Source organism: Leptidea sinapis, chromosome 1 (assembly GCF_905404315.1).
Source record: "Leptidea sinapis chromosome 1, ilLepSina1.1, whole genome shotgun sequence".
In the NCBI taxonomy this organism is placed as follows: domain Eukaryota; kingdom Metazoa; phylum Arthropoda; class Insecta; order Lepidoptera; family Pieridae; genus Leptidea; species Leptidea sinapis.
The window spans coordinates 26,020,965-26,047,677 of record NC_066265.1 but is presented as its reverse complement, the minus strand read 5'-3'; the positions used below and the strand labels follow the sequence as shown (position 1 = coordinate 26,047,677).

The 26,713-nt window shown below is 33.9% G+C and overlaps 1 protein-coding gene across 13 annotated transcripts in view; it reads left to right on the top strand.

Moving 5' to 3' along the window:
* The first annotated feature begins 2,891 nt into the window (after positions 1-2,891).
* Positions 2,892-26,713, top strand: part of LOC126969538 (alaserpin-like) — a 34,333-nt gene continuing 10,511 nt past the window's right edge. For 7 of the 13 annotated variants that reach the window (XR_007730421.1, XR_007730420.1, XM_050815057.1 and 4 more), the window contains exons 1-8: positions 2,892-3,043; positions 7,417-7,514; positions 9,441-9,584; positions 9,913-10,116; positions 11,827-11,925; positions 13,281-13,421; positions 14,032-14,241; positions 16,218-16,359. Coding sequence is in view for 11 of the 13 variants with exons in the window: in XM_050815057.1 (XP_050671014.1) it covers positions 3,022-3,043; positions 7,417-7,514; positions 9,441-9,584; positions 9,913-10,116; positions 11,827-11,925; positions 13,281-13,421; positions 14,032-14,241; positions 16,218-16,359 (1,060 nt within the window). In the remaining 2 variants the exon portion in view is untranslated. Of the gene's footprint in view, positions 3,044-7,416; positions 7,515-9,440; positions 9,585-9,912; positions 10,117-11,826; positions 11,926-13,280; positions 13,422-14,031; positions 14,242-16,217; positions 16,360-17,961; positions 18,099-18,379; positions 18,667-22,050; positions 22,297-26,360; positions 26,585-26,713 lie in introns of those variants that run through there. The other 6 variants (XM_050815110.1, XM_050815102.1, XM_050815118.1 and 3 more) reach the window with 6 other exon arrangements.

Genomic DNA, 26,713 nt, shown 5'->3' with positions numbered 1-26,713 from the left:
AGTGTCGGCTAAACCGACACAGGACGATAGTTAGTTAGTTTTACATACAAAAGTAAATTAAAGTTCTAGATAACTAAGTAGTAATTAAGTAAATAATTCATTTGTCTAACCAAAACTATGGTTCTTGCTTGCTAGGTTGCACTTCACAATAAGAAAAAAATAGCTATAGACGTTTAAAAGTATAATAAAAAAATTTTTAAGCAGGTACCTATTTGTTCAGTTTTAGAGCCTAAGTAGTAATAAATGATACAATAATTGTCAGGTAATTTGGGTACCTAACCTAAAAAAATATGTTTATGTCGTAATATTAAACTAATATTATGTCTAGAATACACATAATTTTTTTTTATGGAATAGGAGGACAAACGAGCGTACGGGTCACCTGGTGTTAAGTGATCACCGCCGCCCACATTCTATTGCAACACCAGAGGAATCACAAGAGCGTTGCCGGCTTTTAAGGACGGTGTACGCTCTTCTTTTGAAGGTACCCATGTCGTGTCGTCCCGGAAACACCGCACAAGGAAGCTCATTCCAGAGCTTTGTAGTACAAGGAAGAAAGCTCTTCGGAACACTCCCCGTGATGAATGCGGCAGAAGACACACATTGAAGCGACGTCTCTACGCGACGCCAAGTGATCCAGCCATACAAAGAGTACTGGGTCCCCGACAATTCGAGCTGCTCTGCGTTGCACACGGTCAAATGGATCGAGCTGATACTGGGGTGACCTGGGTACCAGACCAGAGATGACAGCAATATAGTATATTATGGAAAAAAATATTAATTTTAGAGATTTTATTTTGAAATGATGTATTTATTTTAAAGTGATAACCCTCACTTTAGGATTAATTACCTACACAAATTAAATTTGAAAACAAAATTTATGAACGATGCGCGACTGAACTTACGACCGCTCGCGTTAAAGTTAAGAGTTGAACAAGAAATACAAGACTTATCAACGGTTGGCGCAGTGGAAGAGCGCTTGCACGAAACGCGAGAGGTCTCAGGTTCGTGTCGCGCATCGTTCATAAATTTTGTTTTCAAATTAAATTTGTATTATATTATAATGTCATCTGAAATATTCGTAATGGGAGTAATGGGAAACTGTATATTTAAGTAGTAAAACTGAACGTTTAAATGGCGCCTGTTATCTTTGTCGGGCGCGTCATCCCTGAGTAGGTAGGTCCATCGCAGATGCGAATAAACTGCGATTAATGTCTTGTGTGCTAAGCAAAATTGTTATTTGTTTAGCAGACAAGGCATTATGTAACGGCATGAGACCACCATTTAGTACTAACAGAGTATTTAACGGTGGTCTCATGCCGTTGCCATATGGCCCCACCGTTTACAGGTAAGAAGAGGTTAAAAAAAGCACCATTAAAGCAGGCAGATAGAGTACATACTTCATTATAAAGTTTGAGTGAGTAAAGCTTCTAATAGTACTTTATATTTTGTGCTAAAGAGGGGGAAACCTGTAAAAATTACAAAAATATAAATCTTAAACAAAAATAACACTTGAAATTTAATCCCGTGCACGGATACTGTACATTAAAAAAAAGATAAGATATTAATTGATAAAGTATTCATTATAAACTTTTTCTAGAAATACCGACCAATGTACTTCTATATTATAATCTCCAATATAAAATAACCCTTCTTTACAAAATAGAAGTTCTAATCCAGGGATGAGGGCTTAGAAATGATTTTGCATTATTATCGGAGCTAGTCTACATCGTGCCCAATTACTACAACAACCAGTGGGAGGCTCCTTTGTACAGGATGCCGGCTAGATTATGGGTAACACAACGGCGCATTATTGTGTTTCTGAAGGAAGCCGTAGCTAGTGAAATATTTGGGCAAATGGGACTTAACATCTTATGTCTCAAGGTGATGAGTGTCGCTCAATATTTTTTTTCAAATTACCATCAGCTGAACGTCCTGCTCTTCTCGTCCCGTTAATTTTTTCATGACATTATTGTCAACGGAAATTAACAATGTCAACGGACAAACAATGCTATGTTGACTTGCGTTTTATCTTATATTATAGCGCGGTTCATGTAATCCATACTAGCAAAATACCTTGCACAGCTAGAACCATAGTTGTTAGTTAATGGCATAGAACCATTTTTTAGACCGAAATATTGTTATTGTTACACCATACAACACGTCATTGTGCCAATTTAACATAAAATATAATGAATGGTACGATATGGTTAAAAACAACAACCAAACTATGATGATTAGGCTAAGATGAAGTATTGGTCTTCGATGGCGTAGTCACAAATTGCGTCAACGAATACTACGCCCAAGTGGGCGTACTCGAGCCAGTCTCGAACAATGTGTGACGTTGACGTGCCAGATGTTCTGTTAAACTTTGCTAATAGTTGAAACTAAAATTCCGGATAGCGTATTAAAACTTTGTAAAAATAATACTACAAGAAATAAGAATGACTCTGGGATCATATGTTATCAGTAAGTATTTTCTATTTTATTAATTTCAATGTAAAATAACACGAAGTGTATGTTACAAATTTGAAATATGATATTGAGTGTCAGCTAAAGCTAAAGTTATTGTTCGTAGGTAGTGCGGTATCTAGCGGGGTGCAGCGGACACCAATCCTTAATCTAAAAATATATAATTGCAACTAAGTAAAAGTTGAAATAAAATGATTTATAGATTTATCAAGAGCTTAAAACTGCAAAGACAGTTTTAATATTAAAATACAATGTATTCAAACGAAAGGTGAGAAGTTATCACAGACAAAATATCCAATGAGCCGTGTTTCCAATAAGTTTAAAATATAAATAAATGAGAATTGCTTATCAGTGCCAAGCATAAACAATTCCATCGAAATCATGCCGAACGAGATAATTCTTTGAATACCCAAATGACCCGAGATTCGTTCGTTAGCGATTGTTTACCGTAGCAACAAATAGGTACTTATATGTAGAATTATTTAAAGAGCCATCACCTCAAGAAACTAGTCAGTGTTTTGCCGACAACAGATCGTTTCGACCGGCAAAATGAAGTACACTATTTTATCTCGTAAGCAATATTTATTTACTTTTTACACTATATTTGCTTTTATTAAAATCGTAAGCAATTATATTTTAATACAAACACTATTATTATTCGACATGTTTCAATTTATAACAATTTTTAACAGTTTTTATATTCGTTTTTGCAATTCGATGCATATTTTAATTGTTTTACTTACGATTGAATTCTGTTCTCTTATTTTATAATTTGATAGAAATAGATCTTTAGATTTATTATAAAGAATATGGTTTTCTTTTCTTTCTGTTTTTAATGTTTTCGAAGACTATCAACTTCTATAGATGTAGTTGAACAAGCCTTAGGTTTGATTACAGAATTTTAGAGTACGTTTAGTAATATTTGCACTATACTTTACCTATATAATTTATACTAGGGTCTATATATTAGCACTAATAGGTAACTACTTAGAAGTGCTAATATATAGAACTGATAATAGAACTCTATTGAATGATCTAATATGTAGAGTTCCACAAAGAAGTGGTTTGTTTTAAGTCCTGTTTATATCCATTATATATTATCACGTTGACACATACTTTAAATACAAGGTTATCAACAAGAAAGCGGTTTTGTATACATAATATGATTTATTATACAATAACAATTATTTTGGCAGTGACCTACAAAGGAGAATTATTTGATATCGATGTTTTATTCGCATTTGTTTTGAATATGTTAAGAAATTCAATGATATATGATTTTAGAAAGTATAGCATTATTTCTGTACTTAATATAGTTATTAAATCAAATATAATAAAATGTTGTACTGTATATAATCATTGATACAATTTGGTTTAAATTCTAAAAAAAGTACTCTAGGATGTATGTAGAGTTGCCAAGTATCTCGGACAGATGTAGAGGTATGTATGATGTGAGGGTATATAGATAAATAAAAATGAGCATCATTTAAAAAAAAATATCTCCAACAACATATCACAATGGTATTATATTTTCACGTGAATAATTGTGCCTGCGTTCCATAGAGTTATATGATTTCGGATGTATGCCAGTTTTTTTAGTTTGTTACTTAAAAAGTCTTTTTTGTATGTTAATAAATGGCATTATATGTCACAAAAAGTCAGTATTAGTGTTATAAGTAAATCACTATGTGTACACTGTTCTACAAATATCAAGTTTAACACGTACTTATATACCTATATCAGCTAATGATCACAATTTATTCACGGCTGGCGATGACGTAATGCTATTGATAAACAATAGGCAACTACAGGCAATCAAGTTAAATTGCATGAGAAACGACATTGGGAATCCCAGGCCATAGCATGTTGGTGTCAAGTAAACTTTACGTCTAGACCGGTCGATAATGTTTGGGTTCGTTGAGAGGTGAGACCTGTTCCAGTCTCAAATAATAGCGTTAACACATGGTCGGATTTGGTACGACCAAATCATCGGACGCGGTTAGTAGCGAACCATATTCGATGCTATTCAAATTTCAAATACAAATTCAAAAAAATCTTTATTCATTGTAAAACTTTATAAGTTATTTTGTCCAGGTCATTATGAAGTACAAAAGTTACAATAACATTCAAATGAGTATAACGATATTCTTCAACAAAATTTACAAACATTAGTTCGAACTATCTTTATTATTCAAATAATCTTTCACATTTTAATAGGCCTTAGATGTTAATTATTTTTTTATGATACATTTAATTTTTTTATATGTCGCACTGCGCATTGTCTATCGCACAAAATTATTATTATTACTATCCGGACCGTACCGAGTACGAAGTCGGACCAATTGGTGCAAGGCGCCCAACGGACCATCGATGGTTCAGGCGTACCAAATCCGAACATGTGTTTAGGTTATAAGACTTGATTGGATCATCAATCACAGGAGTTTTTATGATCGTTCGATAAATATTTAACGAGTTACAATAAGTAAAAATAATTTGACAGTTATTTATGATGTTTTGAGAGTAATATTCAATCGACTATGTTTTTAAATTTAAACTCGTTCAGCGTCCCGACTTCGTTCGCGTAGATTTAATTAACTGAATTTAAGTTAATATATATGAATGTTGACAAGGTACTTATACCAAGATATCAATAATTTAAAATTTACAGTTAAGTTTTGTTATAGATTACTAATCTCCTAAATGGCTGGGCCAATTTCGACGTGAATTTTACTGACGGTTAGCTCATATGATGCTGAGTAACTGGTTTACTTTTATTTGAGAATTTAATTTGGAATTGGAATATTTCATTAATTCCATGCAAAGAAATTAACAACTATGAAATTGTTCATAACATTTTTAATTATGGTCAGATTTGAAATAATATTTATTCTTTTTGAATTTAAATGTGATATCTGCCTAAAAACTTAGCTGTTTGTGTTTTCTTAAACGTTTCATTGTTTCTTAATTTATTTTACTGAACCGAAAATTATAAAATTATATCTTTAATAGTTACGCGTAACCATCTGGCGAGCACATTTCGGTAAAGTGGTTATCGAATACATTTTTACTCTTGATTTGCAAATATTAAAATTTTAAATTAATTTTAAAGAAATATGTAAAATAGCCCTTTAAGTTTTTAGTAATTAATCAAACATTTATTGGAAGTAGTATTAGTAGAATAGTTGACTATTCTCAGAAGAAGTAGAGTATAATATCTGATTTCAAAGCAGGTCAATAAAGAGTAGAGACTTCCAAAGACTTATAAAAAAGGAGAATCATTTATTTTTAAATATTTTTTTGTATAGTATAGTTAATAGTCGACATTTTTGGTTATGTTATATATTATTATAAGGGGTTTGCACAATATTATATTATGACTGGCACTAGTGTAGTAAGCATTGTGTAAAAATGCCGGCTAGATTATGGGTACCACAATGGCAACTTTTTCTACCATGAAGCAGTAATGTGTAAACATTATTGTGGGCGCCGTAGCTAGTGAAATTACTGGACAAATTAGACTTACCATATTATGCTTCAAGAAGACGAACGCAATTGTAGTGCCACTCAGAATTTTTGGGATTTTCAAAAATCCTGAGCGGCACTTCATTGTAATGGGCAGGACGTTTCAATTATCATCAGCTGAAACTGTTCGTCTCGTCCTTTATTGTCATAAAAAAACTCTATTAGTGTTATAGATTATAGAGTACGCCCACATGGTACAGAGTACAATACTATATTTTAGAGTACAGCTAGCAACCTTGTATGAGACATAGTAACTATATTATAGCCTATAAGGGGATTGTTGTCGAAGAACGGTGACGTCATGTACTACAATCTCGCTGTATGTCTGTTGAGGTGGTCGAGACCTAAAGATAATTAAAAAAATATAATTTCTTCAAATAATACTTCCTCAAGTGTGACAATTTGCAAGTTTTGTAATTAGCATGGTCATGTCAGTCGTGAAATTCTGTTATAATAACACGCGTTATGGCATTTTATTTAAATGTGTTAATTAAAGTTAATACTGTTTGCTATAACACGGTTCGTCATGCTCACTACAATAGCATTGCTTGCAGTGGTCGTCTTCTTCTATGTGCGAAGGGAATGATGGCTGTTCCATGAGTAATCCCGTGAACGGATGCTGCTTGGATGCGATTAGTAATTATGACAGTAATCACGACCATCATGTTCATGAATCCTGACACAAACAATGAATTAAAACGTCCAATATACGATAAATATTTATATAGTTTATTATTTACTAGTTTCTATGAAATATTTGATATTATTTTAATACGATTCATATTTTGGAAAAACGAATTATTTAAACGAATGATTGCAATGTTAAAAATATTTTTTTTTTTAATATTTTTCTTACATATCTCTTATACTTTTCATCATTTGAAGGGATGGATGAAGGGCGTTTTCTATTCGGATCCTCTAACTTTTCTTATCACAATAAGCAACGAGACGAACAGCTGATGCTAATTGAGACGCCCTGCAAGTTACAATGCAGTGCCGCTCAGGATTCTTGAAAAACCCAATAATTCTGAGCGCCACTACAATTGCGCTCGACACCTTGAGACATGTTAAATCTCATTTGCCCAGTAGCTACCACTATTTACGGCGCCCTTTGGACCGAAACACAATAATGCATACACATTACTGCTTCACGGTAGAAAAAGGCGCCGTTGTGGTACCCATAATCTAGCTGGCATCCTGTGAAAAGAAGCCTATCACTCGTAAAAACCCTCACTCGCCTCTTACGACACCCTAGGGTCTGGGACTAGCCTATCGTTTCTATGCCCCGGGGAAGCACAAGGGTTTATTAATGTCCTTATTACCAATGATGCTGTTAGTAATAACAATGCTATCCTAAGATATCTTTAGTTATTACTAAAAGCATCATCGGTAATAATTTAATAACATAATTTTTTTTTATAGTTTTCATGTACGTGGCTTTAACCCTAGCGGAAAGCGAGGAGCGGAATGCCCTGACACTCAGAAATGGCAACAACCAATTTACATCTAAAATGTTCTCGGTAAGTAAACTTAACTAAACCTTGAAGTTAAACAACCAAGTACAGTTCTCAAGTTATTCAATTATTGACTGTGTACCATGTATTGTGTGGCCCAATTTACGAACTTAATCGAAAGCGTTTTAAAGCTCAGTTTTGATGTTTATTTCAATATTTTTACTATGTGTAAGTGGCAGCACTTAAATATGTTAGACCACAAACGAGGTGTGAATTTTTACCCTGGCTGGAATCAAACTGGCTGTTTCTTATAAAAACTAATTCAATATGATATCTTTTATACATATTTCATGATTTATCGTTCCGCAAATATATAAAATTAAATATTATAACTAAATGTTTAGTAATAAGTATAGTATTAGAATAAAATTACATTATGAGCAACCAAAAACATGCCTTTCAGTAACAATATTATTATAAAAATAATAATAAAAAAATTGCGGTGCATGATTCCTTGCTAAAAAAAGCTGAATCAGTATATAGTTGTGCTAGTACAGAGAACACCAACACAACGCTATAGGCCGCGAATAGGTATCATGCTAATTTTGAAGAGTGTTACATGTCGTTGATAAAAATATTAAATAGTATTGGACCTAGATGGACCCTTGTGGGACTCCTGATATATTTTTGTCTTCATCTCGGTCGATACACTCTTGACTAGCGGTCTTGATGGTCGAGAAGTTTCAACAGGGGCAGGTCTCTGTTAGAGGCCATTTGAGTACACTGAGACTGGACCATAATTCGTTTTATGTACTGGCGGTGTCGTCTCGATACGTGTCTAATGAAGGTGATTATGCGGGATTGTACTCGTACTATGGAAGATAAATGCTGCTTGTTTCCACTATAGAAGATACTTTATAACCGACTTCTAAAAAAGAGGAAGTTCTCATCTCGATCGTTATTTTTTTTATGTATGTACACTGTTTACGCTGAGATATATTATCCGATATCCGTGATTTTTATTTAGTTTGATGTGGAATATTTGCCATTTGGTCTCATTAAATTTTGTTATAGTTTGGCACAGAACTTTTAATTTTATTATAATTTTTATGAATATTTTTGTTTACGTGGATGATGTTATTATAGTTTGAGTACTGTTAATATATTACAGAGACTTATTAAATATAAGACTGAAAGATCAAACTAACTTATTACTGCATCATTTGATAAATAGAGCTGGTAAGCCATCACTTTCCTTACCTTTTGTCGTGTACAGAACCTTATTATACTTTACGCACCCCCGATTGTGTAAACGACAAAGAGTAGTTGGGAGCATAATTGATGAAATGTCCCGATTATAGACGAACATGACTAAGATATAAACATATCGATAATAAAAAGTTACGTGACTTAACATCTCATGTCTCAAAGTAACAAGCCCAATTGCGATGCCTCTCCAGTCCAGAAGTCCAGTTCAGTGTTGCTGGTGGAAGTCCTCATTACAGATAGTGCCAGCCAAGTATTAGTGAAATATTATAGTTTTGGTTTGAATAGAGCCGTAGGTAGTGAATTTACTGAGCTATCGTCCTTTGTCTCAAGTTGATAATAAATGGCTGCTCAAAATGCTGTGCACCTTCGCATTGTGATAATGATAAGGCGAATCAATTAATATTTGTATTGCTCTCTTCGTTAATTTTCTCATAATAATTCGTATGGATCTATACTCATATAGAGCGTCCATACTGCAATATAGTCTTTGGCTTAGTTCGTTCGTAATCAGTCGCACTTAGGGGCCATAAGGACCATCTATCGCACCGACAATATATGCTGCCATAGGAAGGGAAATTTTTGACATTACTACAACTGTACAATAGCTTCACCATGTATGTATAATCAATTACTATACATGGCTGAAATTCTAACAAAGTTTACTGAATCATCATTTAAAGCAAGTCAAAACCCTATATCAAATAACGTATAAAATATTTGCAGGAAATCGTCAGGGAGAAACCGAATGAAAGCGTAGTTCTATCAGCGTATTCAGTACTGACCCCACTTGCTCAACTTGCTTTGGCTTCCGAAGGTGAATCTCATGATGAGCTACTGGCAGCGATTGGTATGCCAAATGACAATGTCGTAAGTAATTTTCATTTATTCTTATAAAAAATTTTCATCTAGTATTCCCTCCGTAGATCATTAATTGACCGATTTATAATTACAATATATTTATTTCGATTATCTGCTACTGAAGCTACATTAAAGTACTTTAATATTTTAAAATTATTATTATTGAGTTGTCTACACATAACATTAATATATAATATATATTTTAGCATTTATCATTAGTGTCTTAATTTGTTTAGATGTTTACTTTATTTCATTTAAATATTTATTGTAACTATTCGATTTTATCAGTTAAAGGTAATAAATTGTTTGAAGTTGCAACTTAATTTTTTTATTTTAGACTAAAGAAATATTTTCAAGCCTCGACAGTAACCTCAAAGCGGTTAAAGGTGTGACTCTAAAGTCTGCGAGTAAGATTTACGTCGCAAAAAATTACGAATTGAATGAACAGTTTGCCGAAGTGTCTCGTGATGTTTTCCATTCCGAAGTACAAAATTTGGACTTTGTGGACAACCAAAGAGCAGCGAATGAAGTGAACGCCTGGGTAAGGATAACACACAGATAAAGCTATTTCAATAACTATAGATGAAAACAAGTATTTTGTTTTATGGAATAGATAAATAAATAATGGCATAAGATAGTGAATAAAAATATTAGGAAAATTATCGTTTAATTTTGTATGAACAGGAAATTTGCAGGATGGAATTTTTTAATTTGTAATACTGTTTTGATGTAATTGTATCTTTATATTCAAAATGAAATTTACCTTTTCAAATTTGCACTGTATTAGAAGGCAATATCGACTTATCTACTTTCTTTTACTTACATTAATTTTACGCTATAATATCAAAATGTAAAGGTGAATATAGAGATTTTGAGAGATTCAAAAACAAACATTATTTTGTTTAGATTTTTGAACAGTGTTTTGTTTGCGCAATTAAAATAACTAATAGTCATAAGTGACTCGGTAATATTACTACCTATATTGATAATTTTTTAATGTAAAGTTAATAAGGTTATTTTTATTCTGCATGCTTCTGTTTTAAGCACAAAAAATACAACTTCTTTAATCGTTTATTGGGTACTTATGTTATCTGCCACATATCTGACATTCTGACTTGTCTGACATTGTTAAAAAGAACGTAAATTATTGCTATCTATACTATAATAAAACTATAGAATCAACGTGTTTGTATATTGGATTTTTTTCTAAAAACTGATTGTAGGTGATACAGGGAGTGTAGCTGAAAACAAAACGACAATTTTAAAATATGGTCCGTGTGCCTGTCTGTCTTTTTGTCCAGGCTAATCTCTGGAACCACTACACAGATTTTCGTGAAAATTTCACGACTTGCTTTTAGAGTTGCCCGGTGGTATTTCGTCAAATTTCACAAACAAAAATTCGGTGCACAGAGAAAAAAGTTATGTTTTTGTGTGCATGTTTTACATTAAATAATTTAATTACGTGAACGAAGACACAGCTAGTTTTGAATATTATTTGTAATACATAAGTCTTCTCGTACAAATTTCTTGTAAATATTGTACTTAGTAACAACAAGTTGTCATTTTGATATTGGAGATATCGCCTCCTGAAGTATAGACACAATGACATATCTCTAAGGCGATATAGATAATACTATTTAAAATCCTTAAATAATGTACATTAATCTACAACACAACTGGTTTCAACAATGCAACAAAAACCGGATATTTTCCTTAAGGAAAACATGGCTAGGCAGTTTAATATAAGATGTTTCTAGAATTTCTAAGATTATTTATTCGTCGACAACAAATCCTTAATTATTGTGGTGGAAACCCAATGAATATAATATAATAATATATGTAATATAATATTGACAGACTTTTACAAAAATCATCTTGCCCCAAACTAGGCATAGCATATATACTACATAGCCTGTACTATATGTGCAAGACAACAATATTATACTTAATCCAATATACTTATTTTAACTTACATAAAAACATCCATGGATGGATGTTTATATGTATTTATGTATGTTTACGAATATTCCATATTCATCATATAAATGTTTGCACCTACCGGGACTCTTCGGGACCTCTAGCTCGATAGGCATGGTCTATATGTACTACTAACCACTGGGCTATATGTGTCGTCAAATATTATAAATAAGTGCTCAAAAACCTTTGTGTGATGACAAGTTTTTATCTACATTATTAAGTTATTTAGGTAGGTACTTCTAAATTGTCTTTATTTAAAAAAAATATCTTTCAGGTTGAAGGCCAAACTAACAACAGAATCAAAAATCTTGTTTCACCAGACTCTTTAGATGAAAATACCAGAGCTATTCTTGTCAATGCAATTTACTTTAAGGTAACGTATAAAACACCTTTATAAGCATTAAGGACGCTTAAACTATTATTATTATTTATGCTATTATTCTTATACTTTAAGATGAAACGGCGTGACAGCTCAGTCTCATTCACAACTCACAAAGAAAACTTCTTTAGGCGTATTTAGTGCGAAGTTTTTACTTCAATAATAGTTCAAGATAACTGAAGCGCTGAATCATCTATATTTAAATATTAAATTTAAACTGCAAGTTATATCAAAATTGTTTCAGCGTAAATATAACCTTTTTTAGGGTTCCACACTTCAATAGGAAAATGAAAACCGTTATAGGATCACTTTTTTGTCCATCCGTCAGCTGTGAAAAAATATAACTTCAAAGTTAATATAAAAAATACGATATAAGGCCATTTATATCGCATAAAACGTATTTTTTGTATGGAATGAAAATATAAAGGGTATTTTTCTTTGACATAGAACTATGAAATTTGTCACGTAATACCATTTTATACTTCAAAATCTGAAAACTATACATAATGAACATGCATACTACATAAATTATATAATAACTGTAGGTAATATAAACTTCAATATTGTGTAAAAAGTATAAGAAATATTTTTAAATTTCTCATCAAACTTATGAGACTATTATTTGCTTCAATTTACATATTAATTGTTAGATTTTTTAATGAAATATTGGGACACACGCGTACACATTGTACGCGTTAACTGATGGTTATTGATCAACGCTGCCCACATTCTCTCGCGACACCAAAGGAATCACAGGAGCGTTGCCGGCCCTTAAGGAAGGTGTACGCGCTTTTATTGAAGAAACCTATGTCGTATCGTCCCGGAAACACCGCACAAGGAAGCTCATTCCATAGCTTCGATGTAATTGGAAGAAAGTTCCTTGAAAACAGCACTGTGGAGGAACGCCACACATCCAGATGATGGGGATGATATCCTAATTTGTAGCATGTCGTGTGAACGTGGAATTCAGCAGGAATAGAAGACACACAATGAAACGACGTCTCTACGTAACGCCAACTGATATAGCGTTCCTAGAGCACAAACCTTTCGTGCCCAACAATTCGTGCAGCTCTGCGTTGCATGCGGTCAAATGATTCGAGCTGATACTAAGATTCCACAGACCAGAGATAATAGCAATGCTCTATATGTGGACCTGCGCTTTATAGAGATTATAGAGAGAATTGCTGTGCTGTATTTATGACGCCCAGCTTCTTCGAAGTCAATTCGAATGGAGTTTTATTTTATACAAATAGGCGTTTGACTTCTGCGTTCATGAAAGGGATATAGAATTTTTAGGATTGCGCTCACAATCTATGAGTAGCTTTTCTCACATACTTATTTCTTTACAGGGTCTTTGGAAATATCCCTTTAGTAACTATACTACGGCAGAAAGAGACTTCCATGTAACAAAGGAAAAAACTGTCAAGGTAGAAATGATGCATCAGGTTAAGGACTTGAGGTATGCCGAGAGTCCAGAATTAAATGCTAAGGTATTTATTAACAATTACTGATATATTATGTATTTTTTTAATGAAAATTAGGGACGAGACGAGCAGGACGTTCAACTGATGGTAATTGATACGCCCTACCCATTACAATGCAGTGCCGCCTAGGATTTTTGAAAAATACAAAAATTCTGAGCGTTACTACAATTGCGCTCGTCACCTTGAGACATAAGATGCTAAGTCTCATTTGCCCAGTATTTATATATATTTCTTTCTCTTTTAGTAATTGTATATTATTTATTACTTTGTCTGCCGTGAAACAATAATGTGTAAGCATTATTGTGTTTCGGTCTGAAGGGTGCCGTAACTAGTGAAATCAGTGGGCAAATGAGACCTAACATCTTATGTCTCAAGGTGACGAGCGCAATTGTAGTGCCGCTCAGAGTTTTTTGATTTTTCAAGAATCCTGAGCGGCACTACGTTGTAATGGGCAGGGCGTTTCAATTACCATCAGCTGAATGTCCTGCTCGTCTCGTCATTTGTATGTTGATGTGATTTAAGTCAATATTGCTGATTCATGAGTTACTTTATGGCTATAGTGCAACAAAAGAAGGCAAAAATTTGGTTTTTACGTTAAAATTTTGTATTGTTTTAGCTTTTAGAATTACCATACGAAGGAGATCAGGCGTCGATGTTGCTTGTGCTACCAAACGAAGTTGACGGTATTTCTCAACTAGAAGACAAACTAAAGGATCCCAACGCATTAGAGAATGCAATCGCTAAATTGGAAACTGTTGAAGTCTCTGTATCATTGCCTAAATTCAAAATCGAGACCGAAACGAACCTTAGAGACGTTCTAACAAATGTATGTATTAATAAATAAATTGTATTTTATATAATGAATTAATAATCATTGGAGTGAAAAAGCAAAATACGAATGCTTTTGTACTCGATTTGATTAGTGCAAAGCGATTAAATAAAGAGGATGAATAAATAAAAGGGGCGGGACTGCCTAAGTAAAAATTGAAATTTAGTTTAGTATGAAACGTGCAGTGAGATTTGGCATAAGTTTGAAATAGTAATTACAATATGGTGACGAAGTATAATCTGGCTAAATTTGAAAGCGACAGTTGCTTAAAACGTAGTGGAGTTCGGATCTCCTTTTTTTACAATATTATAGCCGTCATTAATGACTGCACGTTTCATACATTCGAGTGTAACGCTTTTTTCTTACGGCCGTTCCCAATATACAATCTACAGATAGAGATAAATTACTACCTTCTACTGCCAGTAATTAGCTGTCAATAATCTGAAGCTGTCCAAACATACCCAATAAGTCATTCTTATCGCGTTATATTCCATACAAACTTCTATCGCCGCGCTGATAAGCTTTACGTACTCCCACTGACAGACAGCGTGTACGGATAAGGTGAGTTACCGTTGATAAGTTTATTGGGACAGAAAAGTCAACGACAGTTACGATTTTTATCTCAAGTATGCCACAAGCGGAGATAGAATGAATATTGTGAACGGCCGTTAGAGTTTCGCTTGGCATTTAACTTTTTATTTACATTTAACAGGTTTGATAATAATGGTAACTAGTTAGCGCCATTATTACAAAGGATCAAAATTATTGTATGAAAAATCAAAAAAAAAAAATTGGCATGGCGACTTTAAGTAAATGAGAATGTTATACTTCGCGTCAAAAGAGAAATACGTTCAGAAAATAATAACACCGAGATTTATAGACCAAAAAAGTAGCAATTTATGTGTGAAGCCCGGTATACATTATAAGCAACATAACATATTTAATATGTTCACGAGTGCATTAGGCGTGAACTGTGCGCATGTTAGAGCTTGCCCAGAAGGGGCGAATTTGCCGCGATTCTCTAGTGCGTATCACATGCGACCGTTGCGTCTAGCAGGAGTGTACCAACGCGCGAGCATTCAACATTTCCGTATCAAAATTTTGGCGCCCCATTTCCCTCGATAAGTGTATTTGCCCTGGAGTTCAGTCCTTAACAGGACTCAAAAAGGCGTCTCTAGTATTGGCAAAGTGCACACGATTTACGCACGTATTTTCAGTTCGTGCGCTTTGCTTTGGACTTGATTGTCTCGCTAATGCGTCAATTCATTCGCGCGAAACGTTTCGCAACGAATCTGCCCCTTCTTATAAGGTCTTATATCATGCAATCGTAATGAAGGTTCCCGCTGATTGTGGGTTTTATCAACGAACGCTTTGGGTGCGTGTAGTGTGTTTTACACGTCCTTATTGGTTCTGCGCTATGCAAACAATTCGTAAGTTTAGGAACATTACGACGTGTATTGAGCGTTCAGGACAGGCCTGTGATATTTTTCATCACTGTTTTAATAAAATTATTGTAACACCAATAATAGTCATGGGCTCTGCAAAATTGAGACGCTTCATCACGTGGGCGCTAACTGACAGACCAGATACAGAAAATCGCTCTTGAAGTACGCAGTTTGTGCATTCATATTATTAATAATGCTGTTGCGTTGCAAATAATCTATGCCCGGGTTAAGGATGTGTACTGTACTTTCCTACGATAGAGCTATATAATTATTATCATATATTATTCATGCTTATTTCATTGCTAATTCAAAACCTATGTGAATCGTAAATTTAAAGCTGACAAAAGTATCTATTTATTTTATCATATGAGAATGTTTATGCAAAATATTTACAGAAAAAACATAGAAAGTCTTTAAGAATTAAAAATAATGTTCGAATACCATTCATTAAAGTAAACAAATAAATGCAAAAAAAAATTCATTATGATAGTTAGGAGTTAAGTAATCTAAAGTTGTCTTCATTTTCAGATAAACGTTAAGAGACTGTTCACGTCCGAGGCTCGTTTAAATAACCTATTAAAAGGCACGAGCAATATTTACATAGATAAAGCAGTGCAGAAGGCTTTCATAGAAGTCAACGAGGAGGGTGCTGAAGCCTCAGCAGCTAACGGTGAGATACAAAATTCATTCAGAATAAATGAAATCATTTCAAAACGATGCTATACACAAATCTTGCACAAAATCAAATATTTGGCAAAAAAATCATTTGGCAAAATGAAAAATTCGCTTTGGATATACGCCAAACCATACACTGAACGATTTTCAATTTGTATTTCTTTCATATCTGTACTTTATTCATGTATATTTTTTTTGTAGTATATAATTCATATTGCAATTTTTCCAAGGATAAATGAACAGAACAACAGACCGTTATAATGCCCCATTCAACCCTTAGTGTCTTATATTACAACAATATTTTTCCCCATAAATTTTATTTGTTATTGTTCTAAATAAAATAAATATTAATGGAATACCGTGGAACAATTCAGATTGTAATCGATTTTGTCGTATGTTACCTGTAAAATTGGTACAATGAGCTCAGTAAGTATTTATCGCTTTCCTTCAACTCTTGTGCCAATTAAATTCACGCTTATTTCAAATATATACCACTATTTTCAGTGAATTATTTTATGATTTATATTGATAATCGATTATTTATAATTGGTAATAAACTACGGAGTACGTAGGGAAAATCTTTTTTAAGACACTGCGTACTTTGCTCTGGTTGGATAGCCTACGAATATAGACAACGTTGGTGACGCAAAGGCTTATCTCCACTCGACAGCTACCATTGCATTTTGAGTTTCCTGAATTCATATGTACTTATATTCGACCCTCTGAAAGTGATAGTAGGAAAGGAAGCATATCGAAGCACCTGCAAAGGGCACCTAACAAGGATGTTTTCGCGCAAAACAGGCGTACAGAAGATGTCGAATTGTGGAAAATAGGCCTTGACAGCCTACATAAAATGCCTATATAATATTTACCTGAATTTTATATTAAACTGAATAAAAAATATAATGAGAAATATTTTAGTATGATACCAAAGCTGACAAAAGAACGTTTAATGATGATCATATTGCTACGTCATCCACTTGAGCTGAATTGAAAAGCTTTCACGATCTAACGAATTGAAATCCAACACATATCCTGTTACCTGAATGTGTGGACACATTTAGAGAATACTTTTAGTCGTAGTTCAATGGAGAACTCTGACCAATAGCAAAACGATATAGATTTCCACAACGAACCGAGGTTTCCTAACCTAAATATTTCAAAATATATCTTTGCAATATTTGAAGGAAAAATAAACCTTTATCGTCTGCAGAGCTCAACTGTCAGTATGTTTTTGTATGATGTCGACAGACAATAAACTTATTGGTAACTATTTTCTTGCCAAATTAAGCTACTAAGACATTGGATTAATTTAGGACACGTCAAGTTTTATTTCCTACTACAGTTGAGTAAGCCGTTAAGGGTTTGTTAATTTTATTGTGTGATTCTTCTTTGACCCAAAATGTTTTAAAATTTTATAGGGAAGACTAGCTAGCGCTGGGACGAACAAGAATCTAAGAATTATTATTTTCTTTGAATTTGTTGTGAAATCTTATAATCAAATGCTCAGTAGTTGGCATTATTGGAATTGCGTTGCCAATTATTGTGATGCTTAGTAAGTGGTGAAAAGACGTTAGTACTTTTTTGAAATTTCCAGTTTTTGGCGTTACCTTCCTCTCTGCGTCAGTTCCAAATCCTGAGCGATTTATTGCTAATCACCCCTTCCTATTTTACCTAAGAGAAGGGGAAAATGCACTTTTTACTGGAGTCTACTTTTCATAGGTGTTAAAGTAGGTATACATCGACAAGTTTTATGCATGCCGCTTTATATCAGCTATATGTTTGTCGTCGAGTAATAAGTCTTTATAATAATTAACGGTTTATTAATAATTTATAAATGATAAGACAGCATGAGTCAGTATTAAAAGTCTATCAACCAAAATGATTTAAATCACTAATTTGTTTTGCTTATGTATGTTATTCTGAATTAACAATAACAACTCCTGCCATAGTAGCTTTAAAAGTACTTTGATATAATGAAACTTGTAATAATTCATATTTTATTTTATTTGCAGCTTTCGTCGGGTTCAGTGCCACTTTCAATAGTAATCGGAAGATTTTCAACGCCAATATACCATTCCATTTTGCAATTATTTCCAATAATTTAATTCTATTTAACGGAGTCAAATATAACTAAACACATATTTTTTGAAAAATCTATACGCTACTATCAAATGAAATAATAACTTATGTTACTAATAGCATGTCAAAAGTATATCAGTTAAATAATGGTCAATTGACACATAAGCTTCACTTTCTTTAAAGCAATTTTACAATCTGCAATAAAAGAATAGCTTAAAAACTTGTGTTTATTTTAAAGTTTCATTGATTCCTCCACTTTATGCCTTTTATTTATACATTATCTATATTAATAGGGTCGACAACATATCCACCAACTGTAGGCAAATACAAACGGTCTTTCAAGACATTGGCTCGTATTTTTTTACGAGGCAATTTGCTTACAAGTTCATGGGATGAATTAATATGAGTGAAACCCTTGCATGTGTCTTTATCAAAGTAGAACGTTAACCATTCTAGCAATACTTCCAATGAGCTTATTGCATGTTAATAAAGGTAACGCTGCTTAAGACGTGTATGGCACAAGGCGCTTCTTGCAAAACTTCCATCATTTGGGTTTCCCGAGAGCTTATGCAAGTGGACCTCCAGCTTTGTCACTAGGCACAGCATATAGGTCGTTATCGACGGTTATTGCTCGAATCCCAAGCCTGTGAACGCTGGAGTGCCCCAAGGGTGTATGCTATCTCCCACACTGTTTCTTCTGCATATCAATGATATGTTGGACACCTCCAACATACATTGCTATGGAGACGACAGCATGGGCGATGCCGTATATACTACACGCAGGTCTCTCTCGGGAAATCGTCGACCAGTGACGGGAGAAACTTGTGTCTTCTATCGAGTCCTCTCTCGAGAAGGTCAAGGAATGGGGTTAATTGAACCCTGTCCAGTTTAACCCCCAGATGACTCAAGTTTGCGCGTTTACCACTAAAAAACCCCATTTGTCGTATCACCTCTTCGACAACACTTTCCTTACAGCCTCGCCTAGTATCGGAATTCTGGGTTTCGAAATCTCGAGTTATTGCCTATTCCGCAGCCATCTGGAGGGCAAAACCAAATTGGCTTCGAAGAAACTGGGCATCATAAATAGAGCACGGCAATACTTCAAGCCGGTCCACATTTTAGCGCTGTACAAAGCGCAGGTCCGGCAACATATGGAGTGTTGCTATCATCTCTGATCTGACTTAGGTACCCCAGTATCAGCTCGATCCATTTGTCCACGTGAAACGCAGAGCAGCTGGAATTGTCGGGGACCAAGTGCTTTGTAAACGGCTGGATCACTTGGCACTACGTAGAGACATCGCTTCATTGTGTGTCCTCTACCGCATTTATCACTGGGGGTGTTTCGAAGAGCTGTTTTTCACCTGAATTCCACCTTCGCATTATCATCCTCTCAACGTTCCTCCACATACCACAAAGCTGGGGAATGAGCTTCCTTGTGCGGTGTCTCCGCGACACGCCACAAGTTAGGATATCATCCCCACCATCTGGATGTGTGGCGGTCCTCCACAGTGCGGTTTCCAAGGAGATTTCTCCCACGTACTACAAAGCTGTGGAATGAACTTCCTTGTGCGGTGTTTCCAGGACGATACGACATGAGTACCTTCCAAAGCGCGTACACCTTCCTTTTTGGCCAGCAACGCTCCTGTGATTCCTCTGGTGTTGCAAGAGAATGTGGGCAGCGGAAATCACTTAACACAATAACTTAACACTTAACGCCATAAATAAAAAAATAATATGACATGAGACGGAGTAAATAGACACACAATTTTAAAATAAGTATTCTTTTAGAAAAAAAATGTTATCATTGATTGTTTTCATGTTATATACGGTACACCAAAATTTTATTTACTTAATTAATTTTATTTAATGTAGATATACTTTAATGTGCCTAGATTATAATTAGAAGTTTTTGGATGAACTGATTCTAATTGAGCTAACGTCGGCTAACAACACTTGGAAGTAGAGTTCCATTCATTTTGTTTTAACTCAAGAAGTAAGGATTGTTTTGAAATAATGATTATATGACACGACAAACAATATCTATTCAACAACCAACAGAAAAGACTCATCATGCATTACAAAACTCTCCGTGGAAGAAATAACTATTTTTAATTTAATTATTCAATATTTGAAAGACTAAGTCCGATAAACGATAAGTCGCATTTTTTTTTAATTTTAGAACTATGTGCCATGGTTGAATAGAGCATACTTGTTCACCTTACGAACTGTATGTATTTAATAATTGTCCATCTTAGTCAAGCTTGTAGAAGAATTCTGTATTTTATGTCCATACTGAATACCTACAGATTTCCAACATATCTTAATGAACTTTTTATTTGTAAACAGTTCCATTATAATGGTTCGTACGTTATGTGAATCCGAAGGTGCATCCCGAAAATAATCTGATGATTAATAACTATCATGATAATATCTCCCTTAAAGCTTCGCCTAGTATCAGAATACTGGGTCTAGAAATCTCAAGCGATTGCCTATTCTGCGGTCATCTGGAGGAAAAAGCCAAATTGGCTTCGAAGAAGCTGGGCGTCATAAATCACAACAATACTTCAAGCCGGCCCACATTCTAGCGCTCTGCAAAGCGCAGGTCCAGCCACGTATGGAGTTTTGCTGTCATCTCTGGTCTGGCACACCCCAGTATTAGCTCGAACCTCTGACCATGTGCAACGTTGAGCTGCTGGAATTGCCGGGGACCCAGTGCTCTGTTCTGTTGCTCGATCACCTGGTTTTGCGTCCGTTGCTTCATTGTGTGTCTTTTATCGCAATTATCGCGGGTAGTGTTCCGAACACCTATTCCCCCGATTCCTGCCGCCGAATTCCACCTTCGCACACACGCCATGAATTAGGATATTATCCTCTCCATCTAGATGTGTAGCGTTCTTCTACAGAGCGGTTTTCATCAAATGTTCTTCCTCACACCACAAAGCTGGGGAATGAGCTTCCCTGTATGGTGTTTCCGGGACGATACGACTTGGGTACCTTCAAAAACCTTTCTTAAAGGCAGGCATCGCTCCTGTGATTCCTCTGATCACTTAAAACCAGGTGACCCGTACGCTCGTATTTCCTCCTTTTCCATATAAAAAATTATTTCTTTCCGTACAAAAAAGGGCTCGATTCAACGCTAAATGGCCATTTTTGTTGAATATACAGTGGATTCGTTAACTTTATTCGCCGATGTTAAAACACAACCAGTTCGTCTTTATCGTTAAATAATAGTTTCAAAATATTATTTTTGGACGGATACTTACGCATTAAGTTGTAGTTATACAATAATGTATATAAATATAAGTGTCATTATAAGTAAAAATTCCCAATTTACCCATTTGGATTAACATAAGCTACGAAATTCTAAGGTAACAATTAAATACAGACTCAAATCCAATATATTTTCTCTTTTTTGATTAATTGTATCCTATATTTATGTCTTTCACTATTGTAAAAATGTTTTCCACTAGATAATGCTAAGCTAATTTCTACAATACAAGCCTCAAGCCATTTCTTCTTTGCCATGTTTTAAAACCATGCTTTTATTTGACACATATTGAAATGCCACTGTTTATTTTAAACTAAGTAAAATGTTATTTTTCAGCTTTCTTAATCGCTGAATACAGTCTCGTAATCAACTCTACTCCACCGAAGATATTCAATGCCGACAGACCCTTCTACTTCGATATAAGAGTGAACGAAACTCCGTTATTTAGTGGCGTGCAGTATGAATAAACATAATATTTTATGATCATTATATATGCTTAAAATACCTAAAATGATAATTGCTTTGCGTGTAATTAAAACTTGAAGACATGTAAATTTGTCATTAAAACATGTTTTTACTAAATCTTTGGATATTATTTCACAATTAATTGTGTCTTTTTTCAGAATGGTTCCATAATTCTTGATAAAATTCAATGATTACCATTATAAGCTTACGTTTGTTACTATTGAAAAAAATTATATTAAGATATTTTAAAATAATGCTCAAAATATGCTGTTGTCAATTTAATTAGATGTTATGATGTAAGATCTATGCACGATTTGTTAGATTTTTTATTGTGACCTCTTAATGATTGTGAAGTATTTGCACGCCTTACCCAGTAGGTACGTACAAATGTTTACACGGCACTAATACAAACGGATAGACAGATTATGACAGGACTGAAGCACAGACTTCTATGTATACTACTAGACAAGAAGATTTAAATAACAATTGTATCGCAATTAAGGATCGCGTGGGTGGGCAAAGAGGGGAGTAGGCATATGGAATATACCTTGCAAACGCAGATGTAATAATTTACACAAAATCAGTGTTAGTTTGTTGAAAACAACGTTCACGGTTTACAAAAAAGTGCACTGGTCTTCTCGCTTGCTCGCAGTGGACTATACGAGTTGCGGCGTCGGAACCGAAACTAGCAGTATAAGAATAATAGAAGTCTTTGGACTTAAGCGGATAATTCGTAAAGGGTAATCTATCCGTTAATTGTGACCAAATTCGATTCAAGATATCTGGAGAAGTTTACCTCTAGTAATGCTACAAATACTTACAATGCGATATCAATTCGTACATAACACGAATGACGAGTACGTCTACTCTAGACAAATAATCCTGTTGGGCAAGTCCAATTCCAGGAAAGAGGTCCCTCGTCGAATCCAACTCGGAGCGTTAGGGAGGCTCCGTAAAATCTGAAATGAGGAGATCTCACTAATATAGCCCAGTTGGTTGCGAAACTGAAGTGTCAGTGGGCAGGGCACATAGCTCGACGGACAAATGGCCATTGGGGCAGTAAAGTCCTCGAATGGTGACCATGTACCAAAAGACGTAGTGTTGGTAGGCACAAGATGGACCGAAAATCTGGTCAAGATCGCCAAATTACGTTGGATGAGGGAAGCGCAGGACCGATTGTCATGGTGAACTTTGTGCAGCAATGGACGTCTTCCGTCTGAAATGATGATGATGATAATATCATAAACAAGTAGGTACATTATATCATTTCACGCTTAAAAGTAGGTAAGGTCGATTTAGATAATTTTGTGGTGATTAAGGTCTTTTCTCAACGGTTGACAGACCTACAAAATTATTATGTAGTATGAAAACAATATTCCTTGTTGAAAATGCTGCTTGTATGAATAAATTATGAACTTACTTTTACCAGTTGGAGGTTCCTTTGCAACTAATGCCAGCCAGGTAGAGACCACAATGTCGTTTTTTTCCCGCCGTGACAGTGTAATGTGAAAGCATTATTGTGTTTTAGTAAAGGGCGCTTGTAGGCTACATATTACGCTATATTTTACGTGATTCTGACTCACATAATGAACAAGGAACAAAGAAACTCTGATAAAATGCAAGTTCTCTCAATTTGCAGGATTCGATGGAATGTGTAAGAAAATTTTTGTAGTAGTTCAAAAATAAAATGGAAAATAAATAACATACAAGTCACGTTTCGTATATTACCCAATTTAGTATAAATTCAATTGCACTATTCATAATTTCATTCGAAATGTACTGCAAAAGAGATTAAATTTCGTACTGAGGAGAGTTCTAATGCTAAATAAGAATTTATAAGTTTATATATTTAAAAATTGAGAACATTAAGAATTAAATTCTAATATATGGCACAATATTGTAATGTAAATTCTCTCTAGTTTCTACAAAACTGCAAAGCATATCAAATGAGTTTTTATTAAAATAATAAAAGCTAAGTGGTTTTTTTATTGTAAATTATTAACACAAATTATAAAATTCTTAACATGATTTCCTAAGTGCGCCGCGGCCGCTTCCAAAAAGAAAAACAGTTAGTTTGAGTTTTAAGTTAGTTGAGTTAGTCCAACTATACTGTGACTGAGTCATTTTGATTGAGATAGATTTCGATTGAGGAAATTTATGAGGAGTAAAATAAGGCGTTGCTTAAAAGTGGCACCTTACGATACTAAACAATTTGAAATTAATGTATGGCAGGGTAGGGTCACAGAGATTGGATATACTTTGACGTACAATAAACAAATAGACTCACAAATACGCTCAAAACTTATCAGATGCAATTCAACCTACTATATATATACCTAAACTATAGTTTTCGGTCAGTTGTGTTTAAATACAACGCCACGCAATGACAGTATTCAGTGAAAAACTGTCAAAATAACACAATATCCAAACTAAAAAAGGATGGTGTCTCATGTTTTAAGTAAGTGCTCCTTTAAATTTACAAATTGTGTAACTAACTTGATGATTGAAATTATTTTGCTAAATAATTATATTTAAATTACTTAAGCAATGTTCTCGCCTCGTGTTGCGTCCGAGCTTCTAATGAACGTATAATTTGAACTTGAAAACTTGACTTATAAATAATATAAAAGTAAATAATAATTATACCTATAACAGATATATAATATATAAAGGACCTAGAAAACTTCCCTGTGGTACTCCTTTTCGCCTCCTGCTTTTATCTCTCTTATTTCAGAGAATGTATCATCATGTCTGACTCGTATTACTCTGTGAGTGAGATACGATTCGATAATATCTGCAAAATGCTTAGTCTTTCATTCCACACAATATCAGAAGCTTGTGCTTCATCAAAAAATTCTGTGGCACACTCTTTCTACTCTTACAGTGCCTTTTCCGTTATGCTGGTTATTCTTTGGACTTGATCTATGGCTGAATATCTTTTCCTAAAATGCAGCTAACTCTTCTATAATTGGTTTTTAATGCTCGAAAAATAGTTCTTCATTTCTTTTGCAGCTAATTTCCACATATCAGGATCATGTTTTAAATTAAACGATGCATTAATAAGCGTAGTAAGTTCAACTACAGCTTTCTGTAGAAGACTTCGAAGAATTTCACTAGTAATCAGATGAAAGCCAGGGGCTTTTTATTTTAGCTGCTAAAATCGTTGTAAACATGTTTTGTTGTAACGAATTTTAGTTAAAACTCATCATAATCAGCGATTTATACTAAATCATTATTACCATTTTCTTCTTCCATAAATCTAGTTGGTTTTTGGTAGTTTAGCTGTGGCCCACATTAAGAAGCACCTAGAAAAATATGAAAATTTTTACAATGGCAAATTAGCAAAAACCGGAAAACTTTCTTCAAGCATACTTATAATATCCTCAGATATTTCAACAAAATATCCACGGTATGGTTTAAATATTAAATTCTTCAGAACACTATTTATTTGTGTATGTATTTACGTAGACGCTCCAAAAATAATATCAATATTAAAGATTACCAATAACGATTAGTGTAATTGATAAAATATTACATTTCATCAATTCTACATAATTTTATTATTATTATACTCTCACCTACCCAACTAATAAAATCATATAATTCAGTATTTCATAGTTGTTCCCTTGTTAATGCCGAGATATTATGATTTGGTTTGAGTTAATTTTATGTACCAATTGTTCGTAATAGCATATTTAATTATTATCCGCATGCTTTAAGTTAAACGATTACTTGTTTCTTTTATGACATATAATAATAAATAATAATAGTAAAAAAAATATTAATACGTTTAAAATTAAAAAAAATATTTCATATATTCCATATATCTAGAGAACGAACTCTTTTCACTATAAGTTATTTTGTATAAAATAAAGCATATTTTTTAAATTTTACTTTTTTTTTAATTCATATTTTAGTATTTATGACATCATCAAAACTACTTATAGTTAAAAGGCATTATACTGATAAGGGTACCAAGCTCTCGTCTCGTCTTTGGTCCTTGATAAATTTTAAAGTAAATGGGTTGTCAAGATTTTAATAGTAAGCATATAAAAAGAGTGACAGACTCGTTTTGATCTTAGATAATTCTGTTAAATATTGTCTCATTTTGAAATTGATAGGCACAATTTACAAAAGCTATAAAGTCCTATTTTTATATGCAAATATTTATTCTTTTTCAGTGTTCATAATTCAACCAGCTAGTCTTCCGGTCAACTATATTCCACCGAAGATATTCAATGCCGACAAACCATTCTACTTTGAGATCAGAGCTAATAGAACACCATTATTTAATGGTGTGAAAAATGAATAATTATTTCAATTCGATTGTGTTTTCTGAATATCAATGCAAATATAGCATTTTATAACGATTTAAAGTAATAAACAATAATTTCCGATAATTCTATTTATTTTTTCATTTATCCTTAATACATTTTCAGTAGGTTGGTAACGCCACGGGTTTTTATGTCATCAGTAAAATTTTGAAATCACTCCCAATGTTTCACATTCTTTGTTTGGAAAGGATAAGCTTGCA